Raw genomic sequence first — 13,194 nt, 5'->3', positions numbered from 1 at the left:
CAGTGTTTGTTTATTTTTATAATAACTATTATATGTTTTTGATGAGATGTTTTTGGATAAAGAATTATTTATACATTTTATTGCGTAATTATATTTTAGTATTTTGAATGTATTAAATATTATAATAAAATCATTCTCTAATCAAAAGAATTTATATCTCTTGTATTTTCAAGATCAATTAAATTTTATAGTAATATAAAAAAATAAGTTTAGATCATAAATAGTTTTTTGTGACACAATGCACTGATTTTTTTGCTGTGTCCACCATACCTATATGTTGATTTTATTTTATTTTTTAAATGTGATGTACTAATTTATATATTTTATACAGTAAAAAATTATTTATTATATACATGCGTAAACGATGTAATCATATGACTAGTAATAAATAAAAAGGTAAATATATTTTTGTAATCCGAATTATGTGCCTTTTTACACATTATCATCTATATATATATATATATTTGTCAATCTACCATTTCAACTTTGTAAAATTTGCACTTTGCAATATATGATCATTTTTTTTATTGATTTTCTATCGAAAAAACATTACATATAGTGCATATGCCTAAAAACATCAACACATTGCCATTCAATATGTACCCTGTGATGTCTTTTCAGTAGAAAATTAATTAAAACACAATCTTACACGATAATATATATATTTTATAAAATTATATTTCTAAGTTGATATACAAAACTTTAAAAATGAATTCATATAATTTACGGTAATAAAACCAACTTGTAGTCGATGAGGGAGACTCCGGCGTGGGCGTCGCTGAACGACCCTATAGAGAAGATCGCATCGAGACAACCGCGATTTTATATGTTATTTTTCTCTCACGTGGAAATAGATAAATAAGGATTTTTACTGAAACAACCAGTTATTCGTTTCGCTCTATATCTCATCATCTTATGGCCTCCGCCGCTGACCATCGCCACCGCCGCCACCATCCAGCCACCCACTTTTCTCGCTTCCTCCACACCGCCTCCACCAATCTATCCTCTTTCCTCAACCCAAAACCACCATCTCCGTCTCCAACCTCTTCAAGAATCCAACTCCCTCTCCCCCACCGGGACTCGGTCCTCTCACTTGCTTCCCCGTCCGAGTCAGGACAGCCCGACTCAATTCCCTCAGCTCGGTCAAGAACTCCCCCGTCTTCCTCGTCCTCATCAATCAAAAGCATGCCTTCTACAGAACCTGGTTCTGGGTTCCCCTCCACGGTTCGGATTTCGACCGGGAAAGGCGGTGGACCTGCATTTGTGGGCCAAGTTTTCAGCATGTGTGACCTTTCCGGGACTGGTTTAATGGCCGTATCCACTCATTTTGATATCCCTTTTCTATCTAAAAGGTATTGAGTTCCGTTTCAGTGCATAGAACTCCAGTAATCTTTATCTACCCCGTTAACTTATTTGCTTTCATGACTTTGTTACGCATTAAGGCTTTGGTTTAGTTGTTTATAGAATATTTTCGCTACGTAGGAAAACTGAGCGGATTTGTTACTCTGTGGTAGTGAACATGTGGAGCTGTTGCTAGAATGTTTTTGTCCCCTTTCAAGTTAATACTACTACGTTTTTAGGTTTAGTTTTGAATTGAAATTAGGATATTGGAGGTCGCCCTTGCAAATTTATTGGAAGAAATTGATATGGCAAATTTCAAGGTTGCGTATTCGAGGGAGTTAAATTTTTATCTGGGGAGCTGAATGAGGCACGAGAATATGAATTAGTGTTGTTGATTGGGAATGCATGTTGAGCCAGTTCCCGAAATATGATTGACAATTATAGTTGATGATTTTGATTCAAGAGCAGCTTGATTGATCCAAAAGTCATGCACCTGATTATGCAGCAATTGCAGAAGTATCAGCCACTCTATTTTTCTAATCTTGAATGCAGATTCACAGCATACTGAGAATTTCCTATTATCAGAATGGCTGTGCAGTCTTCATTTAATTTATTGTTGTAATTTGTTTTCTTGGTGGTGGTATCGGCATTAAACTGAGGCTGAATGTTTTGTTTCCTATGCGAAGTTGCTTCTTTCCTATTTTTTTGTGTGAGCACATTTCTTATATTTTTATAATGATGCTATTTATCTACTTACCTGTCCTATTATTTTCTTGTATTGACAGAACACCAGAGTGGCTGAAGAAGATGTTTGCGGCAGTTACTAAGAGTGAAAGGAATGGCCCTGTATTCCGTTTCTTCATGGATCTGGGTGATGCTGGTATGAGTTAATAGCATGACCTCTCAATCTTCACTTAATTTTGTTTTTCTATAAAACATTCTCTCCTAGCCGTTTCCATAATGGATTGTATCATCCACTTGCTTGATAAAAAGATTGGCTATTGAAACAACATGAGCGATTTAACTTCTTTTTTAGATGTTCATGTTTGGTTGAACCAGGTCTTAAGTTTGGTTGAAAGATTTACTATGTTATTTAGTTGCATGATTTCATTGCATTTGGTGCTTCATTCATTTTTAATTTTTCGTTGCTATCACTTCTTGTGATTTCCTCTTTTCTAGATGGAAATGTGTGAACTTGGATGTAGGGTTGAGACGACGAACTTTCTAACTCATAATACTCCAGTTTCTTATGTAAAACAGCTCAATATACCCAGCGGTGTTGTTGGTGCATGCCGTCTTGATATTGCATACGAGCATTTTAAGGTACTAGCTTGCTCAGCTTCTGTGGTTGATCTTTATTGTCTGATGCTTTGAATTGCAACTGATGTTGTTTCAATGTTGCTTCCTGAGATCGCAATGCTACTTCCCTTGAATTATAGCAAGCAACCATGTGGAGCTCTATCTATGCATATACGTAGTGGTTAACTAACTTCTTGTGTAGCATATTAATCATATGTGACTATATAATTATGGAACCACAAAACAGGAATTTGTTTTCATTTCCTCAATTTGATACATGATGTAGAAAATGCAACTAGTTGATTGGCCAAAATCTGCAAAAAGTGAGGACAAAGTAACTAAACGCGTAATTTTGAGTGCTAATGATATTTCCTGCAAGTTACTACTTGTTGGGAAATTGAGTTCGCATTCCTTTATGCTGCATTCTCAATGAGCAAGGTATAGATTTATATTTTCATGAACTTATCCATATTGCTCCTCAATTACATGTTTGTTTCTAAAGCTTGTAAATCCAACCTATTTGGAGTAATTGCTTATACGACATGCGCAATGCAGGAGAAGCCGGAGTTATTTCAATTTGTTCCGAATGAAAAACAGGTTAGACACCAGCCACAAGCTCTTCCTCAAAACATTTATAAAACCTTTAAAGCACCTAAGTTTAGGTACTTATTTCCTGCAATGAAAATGAATTCCATTATTTGCTGCTTGCAGGTAAAGGAAGCCAACAAACTTCTAAAGACCTTGCCTCACGGTGATGGGAAAAAGAAAGTGGACGGAGTTCCTGTTTTTAGTGCTCAAAACTTGGATATTGCTATAGCAACAAAGGATGGCATCAAGTGGTGAGTTATATACTGCATTTTGTTATAATGGAAGCATCTGCTAGTATTTTCTTGGTAGGACATAGAGTATACATTTTCTTGTACTTTGTTAATCCCTCTCTAGGAATTTCTGGTAGGCCATGGTTGTCTTGTTGGTAACCTTAATTTGATCACTAGAGGATATAGATAGCAGGAAATTTGGATAGATTTTCATTCAACTCTCTAATAGTTTGGCAAGTGAAATGATGTTCGTTCCTTCCCTCTCATTTTCTTTCATTTTTGCCCATCTTCACCTTTGTCCCTTACGGAACTAAAAATGTATTTATGATGCCTTGAATGTTCCTTTTTAATGGAATTGTGTCACATCTACTCTTAATATCAGTTTCTCACAAGATTTTCACAGTTTATATACTCTCCAAATATACATGACAATGAACTCAAACTGCTCTTTATCTGACTTTGTCATTATCCCTAAGGTAAATTGACATGACAAAGCAATGGCATATAATGAAGTTTCAAATTCAAAATAAAGTGAATGGGCAATCTAAATTCTTTCTAATAATAATGTAGAGGGTAAATCTAGTTGATGAATTGTGTGATTTTGTGGGGGATCTAGGGACTATTTGCTTTTTTTAACTTGTGTGCAATTTGTCTTTCACATTTCTTGCACAATCAGTTCATTTCTTTCTTTCTTTCTGAAACTTGTGATATTGGCGCTTTATCAGGTATACTCCTTACTTTTTTGACAAAAACATGCTAGACAACATTCTCGAAGAATCTGTAGACCAACATTTCCATTCATTAATTGAGACACGGCATTTTGAACGTCGGCGAGATGTTGTTGATGATAGCCTCACAACAGAAGCTGTTGAGGAGATGGGAGAAAGCATGTGGGATCCTCCAGAGGTGCAAATCCATCCGTCTGCTGTTGCTCATTTGCTTTGCAAGTATAACCATGAAACCAATTACAATACCCGAATTTGGCGAAATAAGAAATAAAATAGATTCTCCTGTAATATCATATAGCAAGAGTAAGCTCAAAATGATGTAACACAGGAGATATGCTAATTTCTGGGTTTAAAATACAACAGCGTGCACTCTCAACACATAGTAAACGAAATGCTTGCAGTCAATATTGGAACAATTTTCATCAATTCAAATGTACACATGGAGGTTTTCCTCCGCAGTACAATTGACTGAAGGGTCCATCTGTTTACTGCTGCTGCTTGATAGGTTCAGGAAATGCTGGATGAAATGGGTCATCCAGGTATACCATTGAGCATTGTGTCAAAGGCTGCTGAGATCCAGCTTCTGTATGCCGTCGACAGGGTTCTTCTGGGGAATAGATGGTTGCGCAAAGTCACTGGAATTCAACCCAAATTTCCATATATGGTTGACTCATTTGAGAGAAAGTACTTCCTAAACTTTTGACTTTTATTACATCAATTCAAAATTAGATCAAGTGGATCTAGCAGAGGAATGAAGTAGTCATTTGCTTTGTTAAGCAATACATACAATGGGAGTGGGGAACTACATATGTTTTCATTTGTGGACTAGGTTTTGATGTGTTTGATATTTCCAGAATCCATATAAGCACATGCATATGCCTATTTCTGTAGATTCATTGTAATATCTCCTATTGCAGGAGTGCAGCTTCATTTCTGAGAGCCCAAAATCCATCTCGTTTTATTTCAAACTCAGAATTTGGAGAAGTCGCTGAAGTTCAGAAACCTGGCACTTTAGAGACTGTAAGGAAGGATAATACTCATGATAGACAGGGATGGATGTCGAATTTCCAGTTCCCTTTTGGGGATTGGCTTAGTCATCCTTGGTTGAGGCAGCCAGAAAAGCAGCAGGACCTTTCGAACACAAGGTTTTCACCAGCAACCTTTTATCAGAAAAGATTTTTCGTAAAGATTATCATGACTTAAAAGCATTGTCTTGGTAATGAGTTGATACACTTGCCATTGCAGAGACGCAAATTCTCCCATGCAACGTAGAGGACAAGATGTGCAACAATCTCCGTTCCTCCCCAAGATTACCATGATTGGTATCTCGACTGGAGAGCCAGGGAAGATGAGCAAAGCCACCCTAAAGAAGACAATGGATGATTTGACGAAAGAACTAGAAAAGGTGGACCAGGTAAATCAAGCTGGCTCTACTAGTAACAAATACATGATTGATGAGAGGGATCCACTATTCGTGGCCAATGTTGGTGACTATTATTCTAATGTATCAAAAACTGGCTCAGCTCGATGGGTTCGGGGAGGATCACACTAGAGTCGTGTTATTTATTTACTCTTTATTTTTTCACCTTAGTTTTGTCCAAAAATCAAATTAAAAGCTGTAAATCAATATGATGAGTCATGATACCTACTTGATTAGGCCACATGCTTTAGTTCCACCATGGTTAGGCATATAGCTGAAAGCGGATGAGTCTTGAAGAAGAAGATCCTCTGTCAATGAAAATAGTTTTACTTTTTCACATAATTTCATATTTAGATTTGCATATTGTATTCCTTTTATGCGCTTTATTACTTTTGGGGTGATAGTATGATGGATAAAATCTTTGGATTAGGCACTTGTAGATTCTGATTAAGGCTCTTGAAGATATGCTTAAGCAGCACTGACAAGTGATGAACATCACTATCTGACATTAAGCTCTATGGTTGCTTTGTTGACTTAATCTTTTTTTCCCACTGGGAGATGGACTCTGATGCGACTTTGACCCGACTCCAACTAGGAATTGGAAAATATGACTTTGATTTATGAACCATTCCATATTAGGCAACAGCAAATGCAATATCAATTCTTACCTAAATTAAGTTTTGTTGAAATAAATTTATTATAAAGCAAGTGATTGATCATTTTTTTAAAATGATATTCTGATTGTATCGTAAATATTTTTTACTTGTTATATAATTAATTTAAATTTAATTTGAATTAATATTTTAGTTGGAACGTTCAATAGTCCCATTTTGAATCCGGAACTAAACCTTTCCTATTAGGATCCGGATTTAAACCACCCATATGCCCACCCTGTACTCCTCTTACTTTTCCTTGAGAAGGGGTTTAGGGGTGTGGCAAGAGTCGGGAGACCAACTGTTTAGGTGAACAAAGACAGACACACACACATGATATATATACACAGAGTCACACAGATATAAATTGGTGGGGGCAATAGTATGGAGTATGGATGGGCCCACACCATAAAAAAAAGTGATGGGTAGTGATCCATTTAATATCTTTCTCCAAGTTGATATGGGAATGGGAATGGGGAAAGGTAAAGAAGATTGATTGATGGAAACTAAAGAGGAAAAAGTTGGAAAATGGGGTTTTGTTATTCATTTTTTTGTTTTTAAAAAAGAATTATTTCAATTTGTAAGGTATTATTAGCTACTTCACTTTTTCACTGTCATTTGTCTGCATGTCCTCCTCCCAATCCCACAATCCACATTCACTCTCCTACATGCCTCCCATCTCTCTGAAGTCTGAATCATGCACACACACTCCATTAGGATCTCTATATAAACACAAGATGTTGTGTCCTAAAATATTAGACTGTATGAATCATGTGAATGTGAATTCATTATCCACTGGGCTTAATTATCATTGCTGATAAAATGTAATGGTCATGATTCATACTTAACCCCCACTAATACATAATCCCTCATTTCTAATTTATGAGTCTATGTGTTTATATTTTTTAAGCAATCTATGATTCTTGGACTATCTTCTCATTCATAATGATTTGAGAGTTGGACCTCTAGGAAGACTACTTTGACACTAAGGACAAAACTAGTACAACAGATGAGAAGAGTAGCTACTAGCTAGCTACATTGGAGATGCCACAGTACCCTTACCCAATGTTAAACAAGTTATGTGTAATTTGTGTGTGTCTTAACTCTTAAGACCCCTCTCCTAGGTATTTAAGATATTAAAATGTTAATTAATTTTTTAATAAAATTATCGTGAAGAGGACGTATCATAATTATATTGAATAATTTAAACTTTTATATTGAATAATTTGAAATATTAATTAGAATATCAAGAAATAAATACAAGAAGATTCACATGATTGGATCTCTAATAATAATTAAGTAGTGTATAAGTTATATCATTTTGGAGTTTGAAAAGAATATAGAGGAAGACTAAAAATAGAAAAAAATCATAAATGGGTTTAGAGTGAAGAGCAAAAAGGGATGCAGATTGCAGAACCTAAGACGAATGAGTGATTCCAGGCATTAAATTCCATATCTACCCATCATGGAAAAGATGCCTTCTCACTAAAGTTATTTATGTACGCTTCATATTAGGGCGTGGGCTTAGGATGTCCACTTCCCAACCATCTCCTATGCCTTTATTCTTTCTTCCTTCACATCTATTTATGCTCTTACAAAGACTAGTCTAGAAAACAAAAGAAAAAAGAGTACAAGTCAGCATATAAGCTTTGTTTGCTGTTTCATATTTTTAAGTAATTTTTTTTTTTGGTTTTTCGAGATAGAAAATCAAAGATAAAGATAATGTCGGGAAAATTATATTTTTTGTTCCACAGTTTACATAATTAGCACATTTGAGTCACAGACTAAAAGTTCGTAGTATTTGGGAAAAAAGTACTACAACTTTTTAGCATATGGGACCAAATGTGTTAAGCTTGTAAATTGTGGGACCAAAAGTGGAATATATCTTTTATTCTGTGGGATTGAAAATACAATTTTTTCTATATTGTAAAACATAATAAAGTATGCATTTTGTGGAAATACGAGCAACTTTTTATTGCTGTCACTATAAGAAATATGAAATCTAACCGTAGCTAGTTAAAAATAAATAACTGTTGTAAATAGTCATTGACTACTACCATACAATGGTTGTTGACCGTGGCTTTTATGAATGTAGTTAAAATATTTGTCATAGATCTTCATTTGCTATGCTCATTATCATGACCAGAAATATTTTTCATCATGAATAAACTTTTGCATCGATCTTATTTAAACATAATTAATAATAATTTTTTATCATGATGATAGCCGTTATAAATATAAATAATAATAATTTTTTTTTACTAGTACGTCGAGCAGCTAAAAAATAAAAACAAAGCCTGTCGAGTAAAGCGGTGAAAAGGGTGTAATTGTTTCCAAATCTTGTGGTGTAATTGATTCTCTCCGGACATTATTTTTCATGGTATAAAGTATAGATGAGATCATTGTAAGTGTCTATAGTACTAAGATATATAGATGTAATAATGTATGTAATTTGGTGATTAATCTCAAGGGACAAGCACACACGTACACGTACGTACGTGCTGTTATTTTCCTAAGATTCGAATAAAATTAGGTGTGTATGTATATGTCTGGAATTGGACCAAACTTGACCACACAAACTAGTTCCTAAACATTGAAACCATCCATATATTCCTATTGGCCACTATATATGCATTGTGTGAATGAAAAGATGGGCACCATCCAAACAAAGAGCAAAAAGAATATGTGAGAATGCTAGTGCCTATAGTGAAAGCAATATACATACAACCTTATTGGTTGACCAAAATGACAAGAATGCCCTCCCCCCACCCCACCCCCCACCCCCTTTTGACATTTCCCAAAAGTCAATGGTAAAAGGAGGGTTCATTTTCTCAAAAGAGAGATTCTGAACCATGAAAACCCTAGAAGCCACTACTTGCTCTTTTACCCTTGTATAGGGGTGTGGGGGCAAAAAACCTTTGAATTTTCTTGTGCATGAATGATTAACAAATCTTGCAGCAAAATGATAAAAAGGCAAAAAATATCAACTCCAAGACAGTGCTCCACCCTCTCTCTCTCTCTCTCTCTCGATCCATTTCTTTATATATATGCATACAGTAAAACTCACACACCAAACACACACACACATAGTATATTGTTATTTGCTTACAAAAGTCAGCGCCGTCCTCGGGCCCTCCATCTCTGTCTCTCTCGCATCAAGCAAATATGCTCCAACCAGAGAAAGACAGTGGCAATTGATCAGCAATAACACAGAATAGGACGTTTTATTTAATTTGTTTGTGGTTCCGATGGATGATGACTGGGATCTCCATGCGGTGGTGAGAGGCTGCGCCGCCGTGACCACCACCTCCACAGACACTACCACCACCACCACTGCTAACAACCCTTTTCCCAGTTTTTCCTCTACGCCTAATTTCCATGAGGTTCATCAAGACTCATTTGATTTTCCTGGCCTCATAGACGACAGGAACGACCCTTTCCAGGGTTTGCAAGAAATCTACCAAGAATTCTGCCTTGACGCTCCACCTCCCGCCACCTCTTCATCCGGCGTTGATACTGCCACAGTCCCCGTCCCGGCGGTCCAAGTGTTTCAACCCCATCGAGAAATTGCGCAAATACAACCACCACTGCTCCAGATGAATATGCAAACTCAAGAAAGCATACAGTTCAAGAATCCTACACTTGCTTCTCCTTCTCATCACAGCTTTCCAGCAGCAAATCCTCAGCCCATCCGACAGCGAAGAAGGTAATAATTTTTCTCTTTTCTCTTAATTCTTGCAAAGATTCTTCTGAAAAAAGCTGTAATAATATGGCTTAATCATCTTACAGGAAAAACCAGCAGATGAAAATGGTCCGTCAAATGACACAAGAAGAACTCTCCGCTGATTCATGGGCATGGCGAAAATACGGTCAAAAGCCCATAAAAGGATCTCCATATCCAAGGTTGTCTCTTTGCCTTCTTCACATATTTTAATTAATTTTAATAAATGGGAATAGATCCTTCTTACCTAGGAAATCTTCTCATCTTGCCTTGGACTTTGATTATTTTTTTTTAAAAGAAAAAAGCCAAAAACAAAAAAAAAAAGGTGTTCTTGAATGACAAGAGTTTAAAACTTTTCCCTTTATTCTTTATTATTTCAACCAGAAACTACTACCGGTGCAGCACATCTAAAGGCTGCGCCGCCAGGAAACAGGTGGAGCGCAGCCCAAATGATCCGGGGATTTTCGTAGTCTCATACACCGGAGAACACACTCATCCACGGCCAGCTCACCGGAGCTCACTCGCCGGAAGCACACGCAGCAAATTCTCCGCCGCTTCAAAAAGTAATAACATTGAAAGTTATGCGCTTTTGTTTCAAAAGGGTTCCGTCTCTTCTTCTTCAACTGCATCTGGCTCGACTTTCTCACCGTGTAGTCCATTAATGGAAGGTGAAGCTGCAGCGCAGAACGACGACGTGGAGATGGCCGAGGAGGACGACGGAGGCGGAGATGAGGACGATGAGAATGTTATTGTGATCCCAAATGACTTGATGAATGATGACGAAGATATGTTCAAAGGATTTCAAGATTCTGATCACTCGAGTGGTGGCGGGGACTTGTTTTCAAGTGGCTTACTATCATCACCGCCGTGGACGCCCACCAGCTCATCCGCTAAAGCTTCCAACTTCAATGGCGGAGGAGGAAGCTGATCAGTCGCCGGAGAAGATGGGCTTATAACCCTTCCTTCCTATGCAAGAGATGGAACAAAGCATCAAGGAATATCAACCCTCTCCACCAACATTTCTTGATCTTCTTTTTTTAATTTCTTTTGAATAATTTATTATTAGAACTTATATAATTTGTAATATTAGGTATTAATATAAGCCTAGAGTTTATATTTTGGTCTGTACAGATAGAATAATTAAGGGGTGGAAATTGGAATTAACAAGCATTAATTCTCGCACCAATTAATTATTTGCCACCTTCAAAATATAATTATATATATTATTTATTAATTGAAATAATTAATTAAATTTCTTATTTAAAATTAATATCATCAGTAGACTATGATTGCTCCAAATTTGCTCGGCGGTTCACGATTCACGACCATGATTAACGTGGAGTATAATCATATTAATATAGACATTCAAACACGTTCTGATGCGTGTGTAAAAACTAAAATAATAATACTCTTAAATTCTACTTTATTTTTAATAAGATTTAATTCATTATTATATTCTTTATTAATATTAATTAAGCATATTAATTTTTCAATATCAAGAAATATTTAAATACTACTATTAAAAGTAGACGTACGGGATTCTGAATTATGTCCTTTGAATTAAGGAAACTAAGGGGAAGAAAGAATTTGAATCTCAACTCTTTTTGGTAAGTACAAAGAACAAGGAAAAGAAATCTTTCTATTTTCTTTGTCACTGATTTTAATCCTATATATATATATTAATGAATCTCGAATAAAGATAGTGTATATAATTTAATTGTAGGACATGCAATAATCATTTCCTAGACGTCCCAAAATGATATATCTATACTGTCTAATATTAGACAAATAATATTTTTCATATTGCACTAAAATATATATGGTCATGCAATATTAGCGTTGCAAAATATTATAATGCAATAAGCGGCTTAATAAAAATGATCAATTATATAAAATATAATAACATCAATAGTATAATTTATTCTGTGTTGTTTAATATAATTTCAATTAGTAAATTTAAAACGATCAACTGTTATTAAATAAAATAACATAATTATAATTATTTTTATCAATCATCAATATCTACTATGTAGTAGAACACCATAAGCATATAGCGCGTTTCAATGATTTTAGAAATTAAAGATCATGGGGTCTCGATTTTAGACCTTATTGTGTTCGTTGATGTATTTAGTGTCTCAATTGAATAAAATATGGATCTAATTATCAAGTGTTGGTTAATAATTACTTGGATAAGAGGTAATTAAATGTAGAAAAGAAGGTGCGACCCATCAATTATATGGAGATTGTTTTAACATTTATTGTAAGATGATCCTTTACCACACTGTTGAAATATTCTCCATCTTCATCCAATATATATTGGTTGACTTGAATTTTAAAATTAAAAAAAAAAAGAAAAAAGAGTTTTGATTCGATTACATAAAAAATATAACACAATAACCATTGTGAATGTAGAAAACTCATAAAGAATTGATGACAAGCAATGAATTTCTTGCTAAAACTTTTAAAGTAAAACTAGCGCTTGTGGTATGCTGTTTTTGGATGTATATAATAATTAATTTTTTCATATTTTAAAGTATATTATATATAAGAATAAAATATATAAATCAATATATTATATTAAAAAATAATAATTTATCAGTTAATATAAAATTTATAAAGTTTAATAAGTTAGGTATTTTGTAGTTGAATGATATTTCTTACTTCGCAAAAAATTGGTACCAAGATATCATTAACCATCATCTGCGAGTATGATTTTTTATTTTTTTTAATGGTAGTGTAGATACAGAAATTATATATGAACACCATAATTTTTACAATTAATCTAAAACACGCTTTTTATTTTTCTTAATTGATAATTTCAAACCTATTAATCTATTATAATATTCTTCCAATATTCTTCAAAACATATTGCTTTTTACAATTAAATTTTATAAATTTTGATTGTAATATATATATATATATGTCTAATTCCACATCAAATTGAAAAGGAAAATAATTGGTAAGAAGCCTAACACAGAAATGGGTGACAGCTGCGGATTCTGAGAATTAGGACCGGCCAGCAACTCCGACTGAGTGGCGGCACCTCACGATTTTAACCAACGACGAAGATTTTAACTCAAATTGAATATAATTTAAACTTAAATCATATTATATAATAAATATAATATATTTATTATATAATAAATGTATAATTTAAATAAAATTATCAATTATAAAAAAAATATATTATACTAATTTTATAATTAATTTAATT

The 13,194-nt window shown here is 34.5% G+C and overlaps 2 protein-coding genes across 4 annotated transcripts; both read left to right on the top strand.

Annotated features, from left to right (window-relative positions):
- The first annotated feature begins 792 nt into the window (after positions 1–792).
- LOC105160424 (Tic22-like family protein) lies at positions 793–5,967 on the top strand. Of its 2 annotated transcripts, none has more exons than XM_011077790.3 (9): positions 793–1,352; positions 2,127–2,221; positions 2,585–2,664; positions 3,196–3,237; positions 3,352–3,479; positions 4,184–4,364; positions 4,692–4,870; positions 5,104–5,331; positions 5,432–5,967. In XM_011077790.3, the coding sequence occupies exons 1-9, from the start codon at positions 916–918 to the stop codon at positions 5,736–5,738; spliced, it is 1,677 nt and encodes a 558-aa protein (XP_011076092.1). In that variant the 5' UTR covers positions 793–915; the 3' UTR covers positions 5,739–5,967. The 2 variants fall into 2 exon arrangements, with proteins under 2 accessions (XP_011076092.1, XP_020549242.1); XM_020693583.2 differs by having other exon boundaries at positions 1,211–1,352; positions 2,602–2,664.
- A 3,172-nt stretch (positions 5,968–9,139) lies between these two features.
- Positions 9,140–11,096, top strand: WRKY27 (WRKY DNA-binding protein 27). 2 transcript variants are annotated; one of them, XM_011077789.3, is made up of 4 exons: positions 9,154–9,965; positions 10,049–10,162; positions 10,365–10,543; positions 10,649–11,096. In XM_011077789.3, the coding sequence occupies exons 1-4, from the start codon at positions 9,508–9,510 to the stop codon at positions 10,906–10,908; spliced, it is 1,011 nt and encodes a 336-aa protein (XP_011076091.1). In that variant the 5' UTR covers positions 9,154–9,507; the 3' UTR covers positions 10,909–11,096. The 2 variants fall into 2 exon arrangements, with proteins under 2 accessions (XP_020548861.1, XP_011076091.1); XM_020693202.2 differs by having other exon boundaries at positions 9,140–9,965; positions 10,365–11,096.
- Positions 11,097–13,194: the final 2,098 nt, after the last annotated feature.

Source organism: Sesamum indicum, linkage group LG4 (genome assembly GCF_026168435.1).
Source record: "Sesamum indicum cultivar Baizhima isolate 11 linkage group LG4, ASM2616843v1, whole genome shotgun sequence".
Taxonomy (NCBI): domain Eukaryota; kingdom Viridiplantae; phylum Streptophyta; class Magnoliopsida; order Lamiales; family Pedaliaceae; genus Sesamum; species Sesamum indicum.
The sequence above is the reverse complement of the archived record's forward strand: the minus strand, read 5'-3'. Positions and strand labels throughout refer to the sequence as shown.

What these genes read in the sequence shown, in the direction of transcription:
- WRKY27 (XM_020693202.2), top strand. Translation starts at nt 9,508, where the DNA reads ATGGATGATGACTGGGATCTCCATGCGGTGGTGAGAGGCTGCGCCGCC. An exon ending in CCCATCCGACAGCGAAGAAG is followed by an intron (nt 9,966 to 10,048) that starts GTAATAATTTTT and finishes ATCATCTTACAG; the next exon opens with GAAAAACCAGCAGATGAAAA. An exon ending in AAAGGATCTCCATATCCAAG is followed by an intron (nt 10,163 to 10,364) that starts GTTGTCTCTTTG and finishes TATTTCAACCAG; the next exon opens with AAACTACTACCGGTGCAGCA.
- LOC105160424 (XM_011077790.3), top strand. Translation starts at nt 916, where the DNA reads ATGGCCTCCGCCGCTGACCATCGCCACCGCCGCCACCATCCAGCCACC. An exon ending in TTGCATACGAGCATTTTAAG is followed by an intron (nt 2,665 to 3,195) that starts GTACTAGCTTGC and finishes TGCGCAATGCAG; the next exon opens with GAGAAGCCGGAGTTATTTCA. An exon ending in ACAAAGGATGGCATCAAGTG is followed by an intron (nt 3,480 to 4,183) that starts GTGAGTTATATA and finishes GCGCTTTATCAG; the next exon opens with GTATACTCCTTACTTTTTTG.